The sequence below is a fragment of the Podarcis cretensis genome (assembly GCF_951804945.1).
Source record: "Podarcis cretensis genome assembly, chromosome: 2".
Lineage (NCBI taxonomy): Eukaryota > Metazoa > Chordata > Lepidosauria > Squamata > Lacertidae > Podarcis > Podarcis cretensis.
Window position 1 is genome coordinate 44,786,379 of NC_137171.1, and position 22,736 is coordinate 44,809,114.

The window sequence follows — 22,736 nt, forward strand, 5'->3', positions numbered from 1 at the left end:
CCTTCGCGTGCGCCGCGGTGGGCGGAGGCGCGCTGGGCTCCTCAGCCAATGGCGGCTCGCTTCCGCCGCCGCCGAGCGCCTGCCCGCAATAAAAGGCTCCGGGAAGCGCACGCTGCAGCTGAGATAACTCGCAAACCTGCCATCGCCAGCGCGCGCGCCGGAGGCTCTCTCTCTCTCTCTCTCCCTTCGCCGGTACGGTACCTGCTCCTTTTTGCTTCTCGGGGAGGGCTCGAAGCCGGCGCGCCTTCTGGTGGGGGACAGACAACGCGTGAACCATCCCCGCTAGCCGAGCTTAGTCAGGGCGGGTGGTTGGAGAAGCCGCCGGAAAGACGAGCTCCCTTCCTTCCTTGTGTCTCTCCGAAATCTGGAAGTGAAGCTCAGGGAGGGAGGCGGAAGGAAGCGCGCTGCTGCCCTCGTTTCGGGGAGCGAGAGACTCGACCCGCGGCGCCCCCTAGGCAGAGGCAGCTAGGGAGAAGGCTCGATCCCGGACGGTCCCAGCCCGGGTTCGCGACCCCTTCCCAGCGCGCGGCTGATGTGCACGAAGATGGAGCAGCCTTTCTACCCTGACTCCTTTCTCTCCGGCTACGGGCAGGACTACAAGACGCTGAAGTCGGGCATGGCTCTGAACCTGTCCGCGGAGCCCTTCCGCGGCCTGAAGTCCCAGCTGCCGCACCACCTCCGCGCCCCAGAGGACGGCCCCGCCGGGTACTTCCCGGGCTCGCTGCCGCCGCAGCAACAGGCCGACACCGGGAGCTCGTCGCTCAAACTAGCCGCCCCGGAGTTGGAGCGCCTGATCGTCCAGAACAGCAACGGGGTGATCACCACCACCCCGACGCCGCCGGGCCAGTACTACTACCCGCGCGGGGCCACCGAGGAGCAGGAAGGCTTCGCCGACGGCTTCGTCAAGGCGCTGGACGACCTGCACAAGATGAACCACATGCCGCCGCCCAATGTCTCCATCGGAGCGGTGGCGGCGGCGGCGGCAGCAGCGGCGGCGGCCTCGTCGGCCAGCAGCGGCTACGCGGCCTCCCTCCCGCAGGAGCCGCCTCCTGTCTACACCAACCTGACCAGCTACAACCCCTCGGCCACGCTGAGCACCACGTCCAGCTACCCCAGCGCCAACCTCAGCTACATGCCGCAGCCGCACGGCCTGGCCTTGCCGCACCCTTCGCGAGGCTTCAAAGAGGAGCCCCAGACGGTGCCGGATATGCAGAGCCCGCCCGTGTCGCCCATCAACATGGAAGATCAGGAGCGCATCAAGGTGGAGCGGAAGCGGCTGCGCAACCGCCTGGCCGCCACCAAGTGCAGGAAGAGGAAGCTGGAGCGCATCGCTCGACTGGAGGACAAGGTGAAGACCTTGAAGAGCGAGAACGCGGGACTGTCCAACACGGCCAGCGCGCTGCGGGACCAGGTAGCGCAACTCAAGCAGAAAGTCATGAACCACGTGAACAACGGCTGCCAGCTCCTCTTGACGGCCAAGATGCAACAGTCCTTCTGATGGGCGGCGATCCCTGCCGTCTCAAAGACCTTTTTGGCGGGTGGGGTGGGTAGAAGAGAAAGAGGGGACTTGTGATGCAAAAGTTTACACGGAACCGGACTGACGAGCCCAGTTCCCAACTCTTCTGTTCCTGAAGTCCTGTTTTCCAAGTTGTTATGTCTGTGACTCTCAATCTGGTGGATCCAGAACTCCGGTCTGTGCTGAGTGTGTGTAAGAGGTTTTTTTATATATATCTGTATGTGAGAGTGGTTTCGTGCGTGAGTGTATTTAAAAGAAAAAACAAAAGCCTTTTTTCCACCCCTTCTGCTGCGTCGCTGGCTGGTGCAGTGGAACTGGAGGTACTCTGGACAGAGCCAGAAACTGGCCTTCTGATCTCTTCCTTGTGCCAGTAGAAAAAGGAGATGATCGCTTAATTTATAATTGAAACAAAAGGGACCAGAACAGAGGATGGCAGGGAAGGGATGAAACCTCAGCACCTCTCTCCCTCCCAGGAGGCCACTGTACGGACAAAAGGGGTCACTGGGGGAAAGGGGAGCGGGAGAGGATTGTTTACTACTTGTGCTCTTAATTTCTTTTGAGTCCTCAAATTCAGTTTTTTTTTCTTCAAAAGATTGTATTTGTGTTTTTGACTTTTTATTGAAGCTATTTAAGTAAACATGTTCTAACTAATTTCCGTTGTGTGCCTCTTAATCTGCTGTCTCCTCTCCTAGAGATTATTTTACAAGTTGTTTGGGGGGGGGTTATATCGGAAAAATCAGACTTTTCTTTTGTAGCTGGTGTTTTTTTTAACAGCCTCTGTTTCTTTAGGGGCAGTTTTAACTCGCTTGCTCTTCTTTTCTTGAAGCTAAAGTTTAGAGGGATGGGAGAGGAAAGTTGTTGCCAAGATGTAACCAAACCTAACCGGTAGCTGGCCCTTCGCCTTCCCTGCGTGTGTCTTTAACTCCTTACTGGGTTATTTCCCTATAAACCTACGATAATTTAGGCACGTCATCTCTGTTGTCTCTAACTGCGACCCCCCCTCCTCCCTCCCTCTTCCCCCTCCGATGTTTTCCCTAACCAATCGGATCTAGGCCTTTTGAATGTGCTGCGCTACTGTTGTGCCTTGTTCCCCTCTCCGCTTCACGTCATTTCCCGGGTTTGGGGGACTGTTCTCCCTCCCCTCCCGCGCCGCGCCCCACTTTCCTTTGATGTCAGACTCGGAGCCTTGATGCGAAAGCGCTGGGGCTCAGAAAACCAGCTTGAGCCTCTTTCCCTTTCCCTATAGCGAGGGACGGGAAGGGGAGGGCGTGCGCCCAAAAGCCCCGAGGGGCGGCCTCCCACACGCCGAGCTTCATTTCCTTGATCTCACAAGTTCTGGCTTCAGCTCCAGTGGGTGGAGCCTCCGGGGTAAAAAGGAGGGGGCTTTTCGCGCTGACGCAGAGGAAGATGGCCATATATGGTCAGTTTCTGCCTAGTGACGCGTTTCTGGTAGGGCTCCATTCCGGGAACCCCCGCCCACGTTACCAGGCAAAGGGCCTTGGACGGTGTCGATTTCCTGCCAAAGAAGGAAGGGGGTGATGCTTTGGGGCTGGGAATGTCCCAGGGTGCAGCAGATCCGCAAAACCCAGCGGGCCGAGGTCGGACGGGGTTGGCCCGTGAGAGCAACCCACATGTCCTGCGGGGGAATGTGAGACACATAACATGTTACAGGACTCTGGGGTTTGGTAAAAAAAATAAGGTTAACTTTCCCACAACGGTTATCGCTGCCGGTAACTGAAACTATTGCAGACGGAGCTCTGCCAGTCGCAATTAAACTATTTTTTGGGTTGTTTTCCAACCTCAACACCTCCATGTTCCCGTTGTCTGGTGTTGAAAGGATAATTTATTACCCTGTTTTTCAAAGGTTCCTTTTGTTAGAGTTTTGTACAAAGGATGGATAAGCTTATGTACAGCAACTGTTGGCTGCTGCTGTACAACTGATTTTTCCTTTCCTTTCACGGGACAATATTCCGGTTAAATGTTTGAAGCAGCTGAGCGATAGTGCCTTGTCCGTGGCCTCCTAGTGAGCCCCATAGTCGAATAGGGGACCAACTTAGGCTTCCCTTTCTCAATGCCAATACAAGTCACTTCGGCACTGTTGCTGGACAGCAACTACCATCATTTGTGGCCGCTGGCCACACTGCCTATAGCTGATGGGAGTTAGTGGCAAACAACATCTGGAAAGCCCCAAGTCTCCCACCCTAATGTGAGAAAAGGGATTTCCCACTGGAAACAAGTGTAAAGGGGGGAGATGAAGAACGCTGTTAGATAAAAAACAACAAATCTCGTCATAACCTCCCCCAACAGAATTTGAATTAGTCCCGCATGCAGCTTCTGTAACAGAAGGGTGCTTAATGAATTGCACCATTCTTGAGAGAACATAGATTTGGGGTCATTAAGGTGATACTGACAGATATAAAAATCTGTGTGGATGAACATTTTTTTCTTTCGGGAGTTTTTAAGAGGGTTTTCCCACTTTGCATATATGTTAATTTGTGGGGAAATTGAAGGGAGAATTGAGTTACAAGCAATAACCTCCCATAGCCAACAAACATAGTGCTGCTGTCGTCTCTTTATCCCTCTGTTCTGTTGCTTGGATTTAAATCCTAATCTATAAGCAGCTACTATTTTAGTGACTCTTAAAATATGGAAAAATTCTTTCTCACTTGGTTTAGTTGTTCTGACTAATTAAACCCTAATGCTTAAGATTTTTCTAAGCACTATGCGTATGTGTGCTTGTGTATCTATAAGAATATTACAGTCCCTGCCTGTAGACTCACAATATCATGATGCAAAAGGAAAAAGGAATGGGAAGGGAAGAGGAGAGCAAGCAACAGAGCAGCTGTTCCTTTGCAGGCCAGTGGATGGGGCCAGGCTGGTCTCCTCGCCATGATGTTCTTCATGGGAGGCAAGAGTGCAGTGGCCCTGGGTCTTTTAGCAGGAGCCATAGTTTGCCTCCCTTGAGCTCTAGAGTTCCAGGGACCTGTCGATAAATTAAGAGTCTGTGACATCTTTTGCTGCCCCAGATCTGTGATACAGAAAAAACAATTTTGTTAGCTTGTGTGTTTGTTTTGACTTTTTCTCCTGGAGGCATCAAGCTGATATGGCATACAGGAGTGTGAATAAGGGAGAAAATAGGATGGCCTACCAAGCAAGAGCCAGTAGAAGGGCCCAAACCACTGAACATTGCTGCTGTTGCCAGCTGCTCACAATACAGCCGTCACTATGTGGGCTGTGAAACTCCAAGCATTCTGCATGTGGGTTCTGGCCTTGCTGAGGTTCCAGTGGATGCCTCGAACTGGACATAATGAGAGTAAAACTGTAGGCAAGCCAAACAAGGGAGCTCATGGGAGCAGGATGTGGGATTCAGCTTTTTCTCTGAAGAATCCTGGCCCTCAACCGTTCAGCCACAGTTGAAAAGGTCAAGGTGACTCAGAAGAAAGTGGGACCATAGAGAGCCCTTATTCCCTGCCCTGGTCAGTAGGAGTTGATTATAAGGAAGAAAGGGAGTGTTTGGATTAGAATGGGACCATGTGCAAATGGTCACAATTGAACTCAAATGACCAACAGAATCTCTGCATCAGCCCTGTGGACTGAGATGCAATATAAGAAGTGGCACAGAGAAAAGGGTTTTGAGCAGGGGGAATTTTTTATCTTCTCATCAAGGGTCTGATGAAGAAAGTAGAATTGCTGGCTGGCATTCTTGATTTTTGCATGTAGCTTCTTCAAAGGCGTTTCAGTGAAAGAGACACTTAAAGCGGGGAAATCAAGTTCTTTATGCAAACTAGTAAAATGCATTGGCAAAAGAAAAAGTCCAGATGTTGTGGCGTATGGCTGCATGCATTAAGGATTAAGACGTGAAGAAAGATTTGCCCTGTCCATTTCAGTTGTTGCATCTCAAATACTTTCATTTAAAATATTAAAAGGTCAGTTTTAGTTTTATACTTCTCACGTTCCTAAAAAAGAAGTGATAAATTGTCCTGTATCATTGCAGATGGCGGATCATTGCGGGAATGGGGCAGGTGTATTTTAAGACAGGTGAATAGTCAGGGACTGGGAGAAAAAGGAGACTTTTTCATTTCATAATCTAACTTTTGCTTAGTTGGGGATGAATGAGACTGGGATGCAGGCAATAAGCTCCCATCCCATATCAGGAAGCCAAGGCAGAGCCCAGTGATGATAGGGACAGAGAGCCAGGAAAACAGCAGGTGGAAGGAGCTCTAAATGGGTCTGTGAGTCAGGGAGCCGAGACGTCTAGTTGGGTGATGGGGAGCAGCATTCAAGTTTCCTGGATTCTATTTCCAGACATGGAAGGGGAGTGCAGTCCCACTGTGTGTGTGTGTGTGGCATAGCATGGCATGGCATTAAAGGGAAAGTTGGGAACCAGAGAGCTACTACCACACTCATTGTATTCCATACCATCCTCTTTCTACCCGTTGCCTTCTGGTGGGTTTAGTGAGAATGACACGACTTGTTGCTGTCATCCAGGGGGTGGGGCAAGCTCCTTGCAGAACCAGCCTGGGGTTATCATCAACAACAACCTGGTGTCCCCGGAAGCACGAGAAGCTGACGCGGAATGGAATGTGGCCACAGTGCATGCCAGAGCTGAAGGCCTCCCAGAAGGGCATGTGTAAGAAGCAAGAGGCACTCTGTCATCCCTCTGGGCAAAAGAGGGGGAGGGGTAGAAGGGTGCTGTGTCACCTTCCAGCTCACATCCAGCTTGTTGAAATGGGATGTGAAGGTAAAGTAGTGTGCTAAGGATACCGTATGTTTTAGCAGTCTAAAATCGCAAGATGAAATTGTAGCAGAAGGGGAAACAGGTTCGCCAGGACCTGTGTGGCATAAATATAATGGGAGAAAATCAGAAAAGGACAGGCACAGACCAAGCTATAGTTATGGGGTAGGGGAGAAGCGTGGATTGATACTAGTAGCCAAAGCAACAGAGGGAGGTACAGTGGATTTGTGGTTCAGCTCCAAACAAGAAAGGTGGAGTGTTGCTTGTTTGTGCTTTTAAGGCAGAATTGCTCAATATGTATTTCTGCTTCACCAAGAAGGAAATGGTGATGAGACACTCAGTGCTGACAAAAACAAGGATGGGGAAAGGCCAAAGGCTAGGAAAACAGTTCACTTGGGCAATCTGAATTGATGTTGGTAGCATTTACTGAAGGAGCTAGTGGGGCAAACCTCTGAACAGCCAGCTGTCCTAATTGCTGAAAACTGGCATAGTCTCAGAAAATTTATTTATTGCAGCATTATTTATCCTGCCCTTTTCCAGGAAGGGCTAAGTGCAGGTAACAACAGTGAAAAATAACTTTTTTCCCCCTTTCAAAACCCAGCTAGTTATAAATACCCTTGACCCCTGGCTGTCGAATGCCAGTCCAGCTCAAAGAGGAAGGTTTTGACCACTCTTTTGCAAAGCCTCCTGGCACAGACTTCTACCAGACAGGAATTCCACTCTGAATGCCTCTGTGTTCCTTTCCTGTTCATGCCCAATGTAAGAAAGTGCTCTTTCATGGCAAAACTGACGAGAAAGAAGCCTCTGATATATGTAGCATCTAAGCCAGGGGTAGCCAACAAGGTGATCTCCAGAAGCTGGTGGGCTCCAAGTTCCATCAGCCCCAGCCAGTAGGGCCAACAGAGATGATGGGACTTGCAGCCCAGCAACATGGGGTTGAACTAGATGACCCTTCTATGATCTGGAGAACATCACATTGACTACCCTTGGACTAAGGCCTTAAGGTAGGGGTAGGAAGCCTTATGTTTGGGGGACAAATGTGGCCCTCTAGATCTCTCTAACTGGCCCTTAGGATTATCCCCCGGCCGCACTCCACACCTTCATCTCTTTTGCTGGTTGGAATGTCGTTCAACTGTGATAATGTCTCTTGCCTGCTTGGGCTAGAGAGATGCAAGTGTAGAGACCTGACTGTGGGACTGGACTGTACAAAGAAAAGAGTCGCATATTTTGCTCCACCCAAAAGATGAGCTGAAAATGTTTCCCCACCTCTGCATTAAGGGCTTTATAAGGTCGGCAGCTTCCTTGAACTGTATCCAGACAGCCACTGAAAAAGATCCAAGGATGCATAGAATCTGATTTATTTACTTGGGGGAATATTGGAACAAACAAAACCATTCATTTACAAGATTAAAGAGAAAACGTCATAATCAACTTGCCTTTGTAAAAGACAACTACAGCACCAGTTTATTTTCTGTTTTTGATATGATAGTTTAGTAGCGAGACCTCAGTTGGTAATAGGGACTTCCAAGGCTTTTCACCAAATCCGCTGTTTAACATTATATCCTCCTAAGAAGGCTTTTGGAATAAGGACTGAAGAAAATAATGTAAAATCAGCATTTGCTTGGTTGGAAGCCAGCATTTAATATATTCATTAATTATTTGGATGAGTGAGCGGTCAGTTACGCTTGCCAAATTTGCAGATGATAAAAGAATTGGCAGGAAATACATAGCATTCAAAGGATAAGCTAAAACATTTTAGAAACAAACCACCCAATAATTGACAAGTCAGGCAGGCAGATTAAATTCAGCAAGGAGAAATCTCAACTGTTATACATGTGGACAATTATTCACTCTGTGCTCCAAGGATTAGATAAGGTGACCAATGGGTTTAAACCACAAGTAAGTACGTGCACAATAAACATTGTGTTTTGTTGGGGGAGGTATTCAAAAGGGAAGGCTTTTCAATAATGAAAGTTAAAAAGTTGCATAGAAAGATGTTTAATTTTCCTCCTCTAAGGGCTTCCAATAAGTATTTTAGACAGATAACTGCTGGGCATTTTCTTAGGGATAGGGTAGCCTGTTTAGAGGGTGGCAATTTCACTAAACCATCTATCTGGCCCACTCTAAGTTTCAGAGTCTTTCACGTTGTGTAGGTGGGTGTGAGAAGGAAAGAGTTGTGACTTCTCATTCTAGCTTCAGCAGGGGCACATTCATGCTATCTTGTAAAGCCTAAGCAGTGGGATGTGTGAAGCGGAAAACCGTTCCAACCAGGATGAGTACAATGCATAGGTTTTGGACGAGAAAGAGAGCTGTTTTTCGAGCCCCATCCACAATAATACAAATGAAGTGATGTATGCAAACCAAACCCTCTCCTGGGTGAACCTAGTATGCGCCAAGACTGTCTGAGAATTTGCAGAGCTGTGTCAGGTTCACCCAGGGGAGCTGTTCAGCCTTGTCCTGCAGTGCAAATATCTGAGCTGTTACGTCTTTCTGTTTAAAACAGCCTCGGTGCTCCTGGGGCGCCCAGTGGCGCTCTCTGCTGGCACAGCCACTAGCCTACTTCTGCCTTCACTATGGCAACTCATCCTTCATAGTGTTCTGCCTCTGTCAGATTTATTTATATCTCACCTTTCCTGCAAGGAGCTTAAGGTGGTATACACAAGTCTCCAGCTCTCCATTTAATTCTTACAGCCGCCAGGTGAGCTAGGTTAGATAGACTGAGAGGCTGGCTGGCCACCCAGCAAACATCATAAACATAAGAACCATCTGCTCGATTCAGCCACTGGCCCACCTAATCCAGCATCTCTTTCTCAAATAGGCCAGCCAGATGCCTGAAAGCAGGACCTGAGTGCAATAGTACACTCCCCATCTGCAAATACCTCCGACAGTAAGACTGAGTTGGGAGTTGAACTCTGGTCTCCTCACTCATGAGACGCAGGTGGCGCTGTGGGTTAAAGCCTCAGCGCCTAGGACTTGCCGATCGAAAGGTCGGCGGTTCGAATCACTGCGGCGGGGTGCGCTCCCGCTGCTCGGTCCCAGCGCCTGCCAACCTAGCAGTTCGAAAGCACCTCCGGGTGCAAGTAGATAAATAGGGACCGCTTACCAGCGGGAAAGTAAACGGCGTTTCCGTGTGCGGCTCTGGCTCGCCAGAGCAGCGATGTCACGCTGGCCACGTGACCCGGAAGTGTCTCCGGACAGCGCTGGCCCCTGGCCTCTTAAGTGAGATGGGCGCACAACCCCAGAGTCTGTCAAGACTGGCCCGTACGGGCAGGGGTACCTTTACCTTTACCTTACCTCCTCACTCATAGGTAGGTCCAACACCATAACCACACAACTGCAGTCATATTCATTCTTCCGCACCCAGCTTGTTCTCCTTCGTGGATCAAAAACAGGTAACCATAGCCACACAGAGTAAAACCCACAAGGACAGCAAGACAATGCCTCTTATTAGAAACCATCAGTGCTGACTATGCAAGTATTCTAGGGGTGGGCTCAGTTTTGGCACATCTGCTTTGCATTCTGAAAATCCCTGACCATTCCTGACCATCCCTGAAAATGTGTCCTTCAACTGATAATTAGCAAGTTTCTTTACGTTTGATGCTTTATTATATTTTACGTATTCTGTAAGCCACCCAGGGTGGCTGGGAAAACCCAGTCATATGGACGGGGCATAAATAATAAAATGATTAATTGCTCCTGCTTTACTGAGAGAACAATGGAGAGTTGGAAGTGTAGGTGAGACTAGATGGAGGGCACCCAACAATTTGGAAAGTACTCACAGTAAGGAAGAGATGTGGGGTTAATAAATATAGCAGCCAGTAAGAGTCCCCCATACAGTGGTACCTCAAGTTAAGTACTTAATTCGTTCCGGAGGTCTGTTCTTAACCTGAAGAACCATTTTAGCTAATGGGGCCTCCTGCTGCTGCCACGCCGCCGGAGCCCGATTTCTGTTCTTATCCTGAAGCAAAGTTCTTAACCTGAAGCACTATTTATGGGTTAGCGGAGTCTGTAACCTGAAGCAAATGTAACCTGAAGCATATGTAACCCGAGGTACCACTGTATTGTGGATATTCAGATTTTTGTGTTCTACCATCACATTCGAGGGGAGAAAATCCACAGAGAGACCATGTTTGCACAGAGGATGGTAGCTAATCATTTCTCCTGATGCACACTCCTCCATTTCACACGCTCCTGTCCAGATTATGCTACAGTCATGCTCTAGGTGACATTTTTCTTAAACCCAAGGACCCAAAATTAAATCAGGGTTGGGTAACAAATACATTATAGCATATCAAAGGGTTGTATCATCACGTATCTAACGCATCTTTTCTACCCTAATCTCAAAACAAGCACTTAAAACATGAATATTCCTGAGGTTTATGCTCTGGCAAGGGTGAAACAGCTTCAACAGCGTGAAGATTGAGTTCTTCTTGGTGCCAGTTTCAATATTACAAAGTGGAGAGCACTAGTTAAACGGCAAACAGCACACCCACCTAGTTAAGAGTAGCAGGAAGTTTGACAGAAGTCAGAGGTATACTTATAAGGTATAAATTATACCTTGCTGTGCAAAAGAGCCCTGTCTGTGGTATTGTTTTGAGATTGCTTTTTGTGCTTAATATTCACATGGGAAGACAGATTACAAAGCACTGTCTAAAGGCCCCTTTTCATATGAAGTCTAGCAGAAAACAGAATTGGATAACGGTGGTGGAATATCGTTCAGCACAGTCGGACGCCATGCCTTCCAGTGTTGTATTCAAGCCTTGGGCACTCGCATGTTTGGAATCAGAGCGTTCCATGAAGTTACAGCATCCTCTACTGGCAGATGTATGGCAGTTCAGTATTAGAAACAAATGCTGTCTCACGAATTAAGCCTGGAAACTGCTGTCTGAAGTCTAAACTTACCAGTGCCTACATAGGCAGCGATGCCTCTGATACAAGAACAACAATTTCCATATAACCCTTAAAGTGCAGCCAGCATCTTATGTGAGGGATAAGAAATGTGGGGCTCTTCAAATGATGCTGGACTCCCAATACCATCACCCCAGCCAGAATTACTGGTAGTCAGGCTTGATGTGGAGAGGGGGGTAACAACATTTGGAGGACAATAGATGGAAAATTATGAACAGGCAGTCTGGAGCAACCCAACAACCACCCCTATTCCAAAGCAACGTGCAAACATTTTCCACAAATGTTGCAAAATTGTTTGGCGATAAAACTGCCCATTACGGGTTTTAAGAAAAATTAAGATCTCAGAGTGATTGAGAACTAGCAGTGTCCATTGCACCCAGCAGCCAGGTCTGTTTTAATTCCTCGACCTATTCACCTAAATGACATCCATTGAGAGGAAGGCTGCCAGGGTAACTCAGTGCGATGGCACAGGAAAAGTTTGTGGCCTTTGGAGGTGGCTTGGAATGAGAAAGAGGCAGAACCATTTTGGCAAGCTGGCGGGACGCTGCTGGAGATGCCTTGGACTCCAGTGCTGCACTGCTGTGGGGAACAAGCCCCACTTGAGATGACCATGGTGTAAGATTGGGACGCCCTCCATCTAAATTCAGGTGTAAATGTGTGAATGAATCGACTAGTGTCACTCATGCAATCTGCATAACCAGCTTCACCACTGTAACCCTGGAATTCTCTAGGTGCTTTAGGACTAACTCTTCAGAAGCACAAAATTAGCAGTGTGAAGGAGTTGGGGGGGTTGTTTTGTTTAGGCCTTGATATCACTACAATATAGGAAGATAATGATCCTGATTATACTTGCTAATCAGTCCTTTTTCTTCTGCCGCAAGATTTTATCCATTCAACCTGTCATCAGAGGAAATCCATAATTTTGAATCTGGGTAATGATTCAGGAACCAAGTGCTGATCCAGGAAGGACACTTCGATGAAGCTACTTTGTTATGCCAGAGGTTTGTTCAGCTTCTTAGGAAGGCCACTGCATTCCTTGCAAAAGGTCTCAGCTAATACCTAGGAGATTCTGTTTCTAGCTATCTAAAGCCTACATAATTCCAGCTCACACCAGGCCTTTGATACTCCCTGCTTTTCATTCCAGCTACGAAAAGCCTACAGCAAGCTAATGCTTCTTGCTTTGAATGTCATCATCAGAACCTTACTTCATGCAACAGCTGTATCAAATCTCAGCTTGCCTTCGGAAAAAGGTCCCAGCCAAGGACCTAAGTTTCAAAAGTGCTTGATCTCATCACTGACAGCATGGACGTACTAGAACTGCATGCTTGTTTTCCTGTTTTCTTGGACAAGCCATTTATAACACCAAGTCTACATCTCTTAACTTCAAGGAGTCCATGGAACGTTACCTCTACAGGGACTGGGGGGTTCTTACTTTGCACATAAAACCAAAGGGTGGGCATAGTAATTATACCCCAATGCAAACCCATTTAGTACAAGTATATCCTTCCAAAGGCAGGAAAGAACTCTTCTCTTTGCATCTGAGGAGCAAGTCCAGGATCACATTCTCCACTTTTGATTCTCCTTGTCATTTGCTCGTTCCGAATGACCTTCTGCAGCACCAGACATCACCACCAAGCTTCTTTTAATCTCCACTTTTATTGAAGCATGAACATAAAGATGCCCTACTCAAAAAATTACATTCAAGCTACTTCTATGAACTACTACTCATGGGAGAGGCTTTCGTAGCCCAGCTCTCCCCAGAGAGTTACTTCTAGAGATCTCAACGGGAAAGATTCAGTATGAATAATCCCTTCACATTAGGCCAGATTTGTTCAGCAAGACACCTCTACTGCTGCTTGGCGAAGAAGGCCTTGCTGTCCTTCACTGTGGGCTTGATGGTGTCACCGCCAGGTTGCCAGCCAGCTGGGCACACTGTAGCAAAATGTACAGAAGTGTGGGGTTAGAATATGTCAAACAGCACTCAAAGCACATAGGTCCACATGGAGCAAGCTTAGGGCAACAAGGTACCCCCAGAAGCAGTAGAAGGAAGCTTTGGAGACATCACATGTTAAAAAGTCAGAACTTACTCCATCAACAAGCACAATCTAGATTGGAGCGGCACCTTTTTTCTGGGGATACTCAAGGGTATGCAGTACCATTCTCTTCCAAATGTTAAAAATGTGGCACTTAGTGTAACAACTTCATAGTGAATACCCACACCCTTTTCCTTAAAAAAAATAAAAAATCAAAGCAGCACTGGAGAGGGGCAAAATGCCACAGCCTTTCCCATCCCAATATGCTCCTTTTGGGATTTCATGGTCCATAACAGGAGACTAGTGTGTTTGCATATGTTCAGGAGGACAGCTGCCACTGGCTAATAGCCACAATGGCTGTGCTGGAGGTAGTATATCTCCACATACCACTTTCTGGGACTCACAAGTGAAGAGTGTACTTGCAGGCTTCCCATGGGCATCTGGTTTGGCCACTGTGGGAACAGGATGCTGGACTAGATGGGCGAATGGATTGAACCAGCAGGGCTCTTGCATTATTAAGAGTTGCATAAGGTTGTCTTGGGTCTACTTTGTACCACGCCACACTTCTGTGATGCTGAAGATGGTGGGCAAGACAGGATATGGCATGAACTGCGCTATGGAAGGCTCTAAGAAATGTTGCTAGCAGTACATCATGCCAACTTCATATATGATACCATTTGCTACAAAGGTGTTTGGGAAGCTGTTATGCACTGTCCATGGGCAGAGAGAGGCCCTTACTTGCCCCATGAAGAGGTAACAGTCACAATTTCTAAAGCAATACTGACCTCCCCCTTCTGTGTTAGCTCTATTATCCCAATCCCCACCCCTTACCTTCACCATGCTGGTCTGTGAACTGAAAAGCCTGTACCAGGCGAAGTGTCTCATCCACAGAACGCCCCACTGGTAGGTCATTCACTGTGATCTGACGAAGGATGCCTTTGTCATCAATTATGAACAGGCCTCTGGATAGTTGTGGGGAGTGGGGGAGAAAGAAGGGCAATTAAGAGCATTTATTATTATTATTATTTTAAAAAAAGAGGATTCAAGCTTGTATGCATTCAAGCCTAAGATGCATTTAAAGCACATGCCTTCCCCCAAAGAATCCTGGGAACTATAGTATAATGGTACAAGGAACTGTAGTTCGGTGAGGGGCAAGCTACAATTGCCTGGGTTCTTTGGAGAAGGCGCTTTAAAAGGTATGGTGCGTATGCAGCCTTAGAGAGACAGGACAAGAGCAGACACGGGGAATTCTACCCCAGTATTGGAACCTTCTGGAATCTATGTGGCGCTTTTACTGCCTTTATCAGTAGTACCAGGGTCAAAGTTAAGAGTGGGGGAATTCTGAATCTATGCCTACGAAGAAACCTTACTGAGAGATCAACTAAAAGAGGTTGGGGCAAAAGCAGAGACAGACTCAATTAAGTTCCAGCTACAGCTACTAATTCTCTGAAGTCCAAGTCCATACATCCAAGGGCCAGGATTCTAGGACCTAGCTAGTGTTAATAGCTTTTTATATTCCAGCCAGGTTGTTACCATTTAGATTACGTACATGGACTTGATGGGTGGGACCAAGCTGATGAATAGAGGATTGAACAGTCCAGCAGCATCAGGGATGACTAACCTCTTCAACAGATCACAGGATTTAAGAGCAGGAGGGACTAATCTGTTGTTCTCCAGATGCTGCTGAATTTTGCAACTTCCATCATTCCTGACCATTGGCCATGCTGGCTGCAGCTGGCAGCTCTAGTTCAGTAACACCTGGAGACTCCCAGGTTAGTTATCCCTGTGTTGCAGCACTGGAGAGAGGAGCTAAGTGGTACTTGAGTCAGCCATGTTGAGGCTTTGCTAGTGAACGCAAGAGGAATGGCATTTGCCAGGATGCCACCAGCCACAGCCCTTTGAACTGTCATCCAGAATTAAGGTTAGACCTCAAGATCTCCATACCTGTATGCAATGCCATCCTCCTCCTTGAGCACTCCGTAGTCCTTGCAAATATTGTGGTTGATGTCTGCCACAAGGGGAATATTTGCAGATCCCAAGCCCCCTTCCTTTCTTGCTGTATTGATCCTGCAGGGAAATGGCCGTTAACATCTGCAATATCATTTAGAGCAGAGGTAGAGAACCTGTGAACCAATGCCCACCTCAAACCTAATCATTGGCTATGTTGGGCAAGGGCCAACAACTGGAGGGCCTCATATCTCCCACCCTTCCATCTTGAACGTCTGCAGACTACTACTCTAGCCATTTACTATTTAGAAATGGTTGAATCAAATATTTCACATGGGATAGATTGCCCCTAGCTTTTTGTTCCAAACTTGACATGGGGCTCCCAGACCAAAGCTGGGTCTAAAAACTGGGCAAGCATCTTCTTCCTCATCAGAAACCTAATTCTGAAGACAAACTGGAAATATTCTCCAATTAGATACAAGTCGGATCCTCTGACCCACAGAAGAGTGAAATGTTCTTTACACCCATTTAGGAGCTCAAATCAACTCTGAACACAACTGCAGTTAGTCTACTGAGGTGGCTGATAAAACTAACAGCAGCTAGGTTTGGCTAGATAAGGCTGGTGGGGACCCTCTACACCCTTCTGTCAGTTAACTTCTGCTTGGCTCCCTCCCAGTGTCAGATCCCTAGAACATTCTTAATGATGTTTCAATTCTAACCCTCTTACTAAGCAACACACAAAATAGGGATGTGCTGTTATTCCTGTCACTCAGTTTCCTTCAGCTAAGCCAGCCTTAAGAAACAACAACATAACCAAAAGTCTTCACAGTATTTGCTTTCTAGCATGGACGGAAACATTGCGCTAGATCTTGAACACCAGGAGACTCACCAGGCCAAATGGGTGAACTGAGAGTCAACCGAGGCAGCAATAACCTCACAGTTGATCTTGCGGAACTCCTCAACTCGATCACTGAAAGCTATGATCTCTGTGGGACAGACGAAGGTGAAATCCAGGGGGTAGAAGAAGAGAACCACATATTTGCCTGTGTAGAGAGGGAGAAAGCCCATCAGAAGCAGAATACTTTTGAGCCAGAAACCTTGCCTGGCTACTATCTGAAGTTTATGGAAGGAGACAACACCTGAAGGCACCAGCACAATGTACTCAAAACAAATGTCATGCCTTGACCACGATAACATTCATCCTTCCTTTGGGATATGGCAAACCCAAGGTCCATTAGCTGCACCTGCTAACAAAATATAGTATTTGCACTACACACCATCATCCCCACAGCAATCTGATTCAGTGCCTGGGGACTGATTACCTCTTGATAAACAGACGGATAATGCAAGATCCTTATGTGCTCCAATGCTGCATAGCAGGAAAATAGTTCTTAAGTGATCCATACTCAGCCTCTCTTATCAAGGTGGGTCTGGGAAACTTTTTAATTAGGGTATTTATGTCCTGCATATTCATGAGCTCAAGGCACCTTGCGACATTAAGACTGACTGAAGATGTTGTTTAAACAACTGAAAGTGGTACTCTCTCTTACCTTTGTAGTCCGACAACTTTATTTCCTTAATGGCTCCATCCACCACTGCTGTGGCCTTGAAGTCTGGAACTGGCTTACCAATATGAGCTTTACCGGAAGCCATTTCTTTCTGAAATATCAAACAGTGTAAAGGCTTAGGTAGACAACCAAGTTGAGCCGCTTTCAACCAAGAGGTCTGCTACTGAGTACATATCCCAGGAGAGGCATTTTCTTACCTTCTGAAGGATTGTAAACAAGGCAGCTCTGTTTTGGCTTACAACTCTTCCCCAACGTCAAGCCCAACTTTTGTAGTGCCCAAACAATTAAGATGCACTTCAGAGGAAACAAGAAGCCTCATCCAATTCTGCATAGTGCTGTACAGAGCCCCAGTCACATGAGTTGTAAAGGATTATAACTGTGGAGGGTGACGCAAGGCAATCCCTGAGGAATGCAAGATCAGGGAGTCTTGCACCCTCATTCCTTTGAGGAAGTCTGCAGAGGGTTTGAGTCAGTGGCCTCTTGGTTCAGCAGGATATTTTTATTAGCCTCATTCCATTTTAGCTAGGCGTGAGCAAGTGCTCCCAGACAACTTTCTGGCTAATTGAAATTTTACCACCTTCAATGCATTTCAGTTACCATGTGCACTATTTGCCTTGGAGCTCAACAAGCAGTTTCACTAATCCATTACATAAAAACATGAGGTGGTAGTGTGCTGTGTACAGTACTTTTGAACACTGCTTCTTATTGCTTGGCTCTAGCAGTTTTGTGTGTGTGTGTGTGTGTGTGTGTGTATAATTTTTAGGTGATTTGGAGGTCTGATGTGCCTCCTCCTCTCCAACCAGGGGCGGCGCATCCCATTGTGTTGCTTGAGGCTAAGTGGGAAGTGCTTCCCCACCCTGCCGCTGCCGCCAAAGCATCCCTAGGCTGTATGGTGGCAGCATGAAGCAGCAGCAGGTTCTGGCAAAAATCCTGCTGGAAATCAGCTCTGATACTCTGCCAGTGGGGCACCCACCAAGGCACCCCCTCAGGGGCTTCCACCACCCAAGATGGCTGCTTCACCTTGCCTCCTGTGTGGGGCCAGCCCTGTCTCCACCCCCATCCCATAAGAGGCTCTCTTTATAAAGAATTTGCCCCATTACACCCCTTCATGTTAAACCTTGCCAATTTGGGTTTGGCTCCTTTTTGCATAAGCGAAGTCTCAATATTTCATAACTACTTCAAAGCTCCGGCTGCTTTTTGGCATCAAGAAAACAACCCTGGGATTTAGATGTAGCATGTATAAAATCAAACCTGAGTTCCTTTCAAGAAGCTGCATGCATGAACACGAAGTTTAATACTAGGTTATGAAAGGCCAAATCTGGAAGCAAACACAACAGATACTTGACAACATAACCAGGAGATTAAGTCTCTTCCATTCATAACTACAATGGTGACAGATAAGGATAGGCAGTAATCTATTAATTAAGTACAGTAGTACTTAAGTAGTTTTCTCTGGCTCAGGTAGAAGCAAGCTGCCACTGCTGTGGAAAACTATCTAAAACCAGCTCTAGCAGAGAAAGAACAGGCAAAGGCTTCAGGAGCAGATAAATAGCTCATTCTCCTAGCACTGTAATTTGGGTCAGATCAATATATTCTTGGTGCTGTCTGCCACCAATAGAAGGTGAAGCTGAACATACTTATATCCCACTTGCCAACCAAGACTGGCTCCCAAAGTAGTTTACAATTCAAATTCATCAGAAGACAAGTGCCCTTTTATTATGCTGAATGCATGGCAGAGAGGAGATGGGGTGTTTGCATTTTACTATTCCAGCTTCATATTGTTCCTGCCAGAGCCTGCTTGGCTACTTACTCCTTCTGCACAATTTAATAAAACCAACTGCTGAATCTTCAAAAAGGCCACAATTGGTATTCTGACTTCAGAAAGATAAATGTCACCCAACACAACCAATACTCAGGGGATGATGGGAAACACTGGAGTCACAAGTTCCCGAGCCCTGAGTTTATCATGGTGTCTGAACAGAGCCATTAAAGTAATGTTCATCCACTGAAAGGCTCTTCAGATACTGAGGCATCTGCCAGGGCCTGGTCGAGCACAGAAAACCTGGCGCCTTCTGTTGCTGGAGATATGGGGTGGGGGAGAGATGCATCTGCTACGTTAGCCCATGACTCTCACCCATCATGTTACACTTGGTAGCCGATGGGCCCTATGGCAGCTCTAGCTGACAAATACTTCCCTTCCAGAAGTGTGTCCCAAACACAAACTGGGCGACATGATACCTTCCTGATAAGGAGCTGGTAGCTGTTGGGTGAGGCACTTACCAGTAAGCTCCATGTTCAGGAAGATAGCCCTATTACAATATGCTTTGGCAAACATGAGCAGGCTATGGTTAATGACAGTGAATTAACTATGTGATGATGGTCTGCTGCCCCTGACATCACAAACACTGATTGCTAGTTTCTGGAGTGAAGCCAGCAGAATACAGTGCATTTTGAACTAGTACATACATTTGCCATTGTTCTGGTGGTATGTGACAGAGGAAAATGGAACGGTCACTCATGGGTTACTGCAGTGAAGGCTTTGAGATGCACACTGCTTATAATGAACCAAAAGGGAGAAAAAAAGCCTGCTTGGGCAAGCCAAAATCAATGACGAGATACTTTCCTCCATCAACTCCAATACTGACAGCACCAACTTTAGTGATCCACCAAACCCTGAATAATAATAATAATAATAATAATAATAATAATATGCCACCCATCTGACTGGGTTGTCCCAGTCACTCTGGGTGGCTCCCAACAAAATATTTAAAAACACAGTGAGGCATTAAACATTAAAAACTTCCCTATACAGGGCTCCCTTGAGATATCTTCTAAAAGTCAGATACTTATTTCCTTGACATCTGATGGAAGGGCATTCCACAGGGTGGGAGCCACTACTGAGAAGGCCCTCTGCCTTCACTACCAGGCAAGTCTGTTTTGTTTTGAATAGCTTTTATTAAGTTTTCCAGTTATATGTCTCAAAATAAGCATTTTACATAGTACCATATATCCAATGACTTCCCTCCTTCTCCTTCCATGGTTCATTTTACTTGTCTATCATTCCTGCCTATTTTTCTGCAACCATTTAAGTAATTCTCCAATTTACATCATTCAAATATTAACCACACTGCTGAATTTAGCTTAATGCTGCCAGTGTATTCAGCTGTACAGTTATTTTCCAAATACAGTGGTACCTCAGTTTACGAACTTAATCCGTTCCGGAGGTCTGTTCTTAAGCCAAGGCACACTTTCCTTAATGAGGCCTCCCGCCGCCAGTGCCCTTCCACCATTTGGCTTCCGTTCTTAGACCAAGGTAAAGTTTGCAAACCGGGACACTACTTCCGGTTTTGCGGAGTTCGTAAACTGGGCTGTTCTTAAACCGAGGTATCACTGTACTCAACAAATATTTTCTACTCCTCTTTAAATAGATGCTCTCTTATTCTATATGTTAAACCTGCTAGTTCTGCAAATTCTATCATCTTAAGTTGCCAGTCCTCCTTACTTGGGACCTCCCTCACTTTCCATCTTTGAGCTAACAAAACTCAAGCAGCCATTGTTGCATACATAAATCATTTTTTTCTGACACCTGGGAACTTCAGTCTGAACTATTCTTGACAGAAAGGCCCCTGGTCTTTTTGGGAATGTTGTTTTAAACAATCTTTACAACTTAATATAAATAATTTCTCAATATTCTTTAACTTTTTTACATGTCCACCACATATGAAAAAAAGTTACACTACCCAGGCAAGTTTGAGCCCTAGAAATGTGACCTCTGCTACAGTCTTGTCTTACTCCAGGTCCAGCATGTGGTGGCGGCAGCAAGACAAAACAAGAGTTTTTGCAGAAGCTAAAAGGCTCTATCAGAGTTTCCTGGGCCAAGCATGTGATGTTACAGTATGGGTACCCAGCCTTGAATTTGGTGATTAGTGTCTTTGGCTTAGAATGAGCGGTGTTGTGTACAAGGACACTGCCAAGCCATTGTTTGCTTAATAAGGATCTGTTGCTACTGGTGCAGGCAGTTGGGATAGTTTTCTACGCCAGGCTGACTTCCAAAGTAACTTGGGATGGTGGAATGTCCAAAAGACACGTGACAGGAGAAGATTACACTTCAAGCAAAAACTGAAGAAAGCAGCTAAAAGTTATGCGGGACTTATATTACCATATATTTGATTCTTTAATTCTTAAACAAAAAACGGACAGTTGGGGAAGGTATTTTCCTACCCCAAGCTGAATACAGGTGCCTGTTTGGTGATAAAATGTCCCAGCATAAAGCCATATGCAGCATGTCAAAAGCCCACTTTGATTTGCTTCTCTGGGTCAGTCATTGCTTGAAAAACTGTGACTTCTTTATCTCATATATTAACATTAGCTAGGACAATAGAACCACCACCACAATGGCAAAAATGGTGGCATTCATTACACTTTAGGTAAGGCATGCTCCAACAATCTATTATTTCATAATCATGCTTAAAACCTTTTTATTTACCCAAACCTTTACAAAACCATTTTTAAAACTGTCTGTTGCTTATCTTCCAGTGTTTTAACTGCATTTTAGGGACCAAATAAAAAGCCCAATACATTTTAGGAGGGACTTTATTAACCTGGACATTTTTTGGTTTACAGAATGAACGCTTAAAATGGTAACCGATTGGAATTTAGAGGCATTGTTACCTCCGCACAGGTGAGAACATCCCAGAAGCACTACGTTGTAGGTTTACTTCTGTGCAAGTTCTGCAAACAATACATCTTCCCCCTGGTATATACACTACTTGAAACAAAAGCGCACAGATCTTACTCTATTTGTCTAGTTCCCCCCTCTAGTAAGAATTAGAGCTTAAACTTATTGCACTGTTGTCACCTCTTCTATTCATACTAAACTCCTGTTTAAAAAGCACAGTTTCCATGACCTAATTTTTAAGGCAAGAGCACTTAGTCACTGGCTCCATTTCACGAATTTTCACTCGAGTAGACCCCGAGCAAGGCTAGGAGCGCTATGCAAGCTGAGAAGAGACTGGAAAGCCTCACCGCTTTCCAGGGTTGGGGGCGGGGGAAGCAGGAGGAGGAGAGTTAGAGGAAGCCAAGATCGACCCCTGGAGTTGAATTCCAGTGACAATGCAAGGCAGCCCGCACTGCTTCCAGCCCCCTCCCTGTACCGCTCAGAACACAAAGGAGATCCCTATGACTCGCTTGCCGAGGACACAATGGGCAGCATTCACACCGCCTCCTCTCCGCTTTGGGGAAAAAGGACCAGAGAGCCGAGGAGCAGCGCAGCTTCCAGCCCACTTTATTCCAATGCAGGTGCCCCCCTTCCCAAAATCACGCCTTTGGAAGACACGAGGAGATGCACGGATTGCAAGCCTCGAAACCTTCCAGAAGCCCTTCGCCTCCACATATAGACCCCAGAAAATGACGACCCTTCGAACCTGCTAGGCTGGAGGAGAGAGAAAGCGCTGCAGGCCCCCACCCCATAGCAGGCCTCGCCAGGCTCGAATTGCAAACCCCGAGCAACGCGCCCGCATTTGCCTCCATGCACAAGCGCTGCAAAAGCTCCAGAAATGCCCTCGAGGCGCCCACCCCTCGCTCCCTCCGTACCTCCTGGTCCGCGCGCTGCCGTCCCAAAGCTAAGCCGAGCGCTTCTCGAAGCGAGGAGGAGGCGTGACACCAGCAGAACAAGCCGCAGCGGCTGCCGGGTTTTATGTGCAGCGTGCTGGGAGAGGGCGGGGCAAAGGTGCAGGAGGGGGCGGTGTAATCCGGATTCGACTCACAATGAGAACATGTGCGCGCGCGGGTCACCCCCACCCCGGCTACCCCTCCCCCCTTTTTCTCCCTTTGGACTCAGAAAAAGGGAATTGAATTGGGAGCCAAAGACATTCCGCTCCAAAATGCGATTCTGATTGCAATGCGGCGAACAACTCCACTAAAGGGCGCTTGCTGGCTTTCTTTCTCTGCTCCTGGTTTTTGTTTTTTTTTTAACAACTGCACGGCAGGCAGACGTTCAACAGGTCAATCTTTTTATCACTCCTTGCTGG

General features: G+C 46.9%; 3 protein-coding genes across 3 annotated transcripts in view; 2 read left to right on the forward strand and 1 right to left on the reverse strand.

Annotated features, from left to right (window-relative positions):
* TTC1 (tetratricopeptide repeat domain 1) overlaps positions 1–22,736 on the forward strand; it is a 74,792-nt gene that overhangs the window by 3,310 nt on the left and 48,746 nt on the right. The window lies entirely within an intron of this gene.
* Positions 34–2,167, forward strand: JUNB (JunB proto-oncogene, AP-1 transcription factor subunit). The gene is made up of 2 exons (XM_079966592.1): positions 34–192; positions 593–2,167. The coding sequence occupies exons 1-2, from the start codon at positions 49–51 to the stop codon at positions 1,496–1,498; spliced, it is 1,050 nt and encodes a 349-aa protein (XP_079822718.1). The 5' UTR covers positions 34–48; the 3' UTR covers positions 1,499–2,167.
* Positions 12,797–22,445, reverse strand: PRDX2 (peroxiredoxin 2). Its single transcript, XM_079967754.1, has 6 exons — positions 22,300–22,445; positions 16,690–16,798; positions 16,029–16,182; positions 15,137–15,259; positions 14,024–14,154; positions 12,797–13,091 (listed from the first exon to the last, which is right to left on the reverse strand). Exons 2-6 carry the CDS (start codon positions 16,790–16,792, stop codon positions 13,006–13,008), a joined length of 597 nt encoding a protein of 198 aa, XP_079823880.1. The 5' UTR covers positions 16,793–16,798; positions 22,300–22,445; the 3' UTR covers positions 12,797–13,005.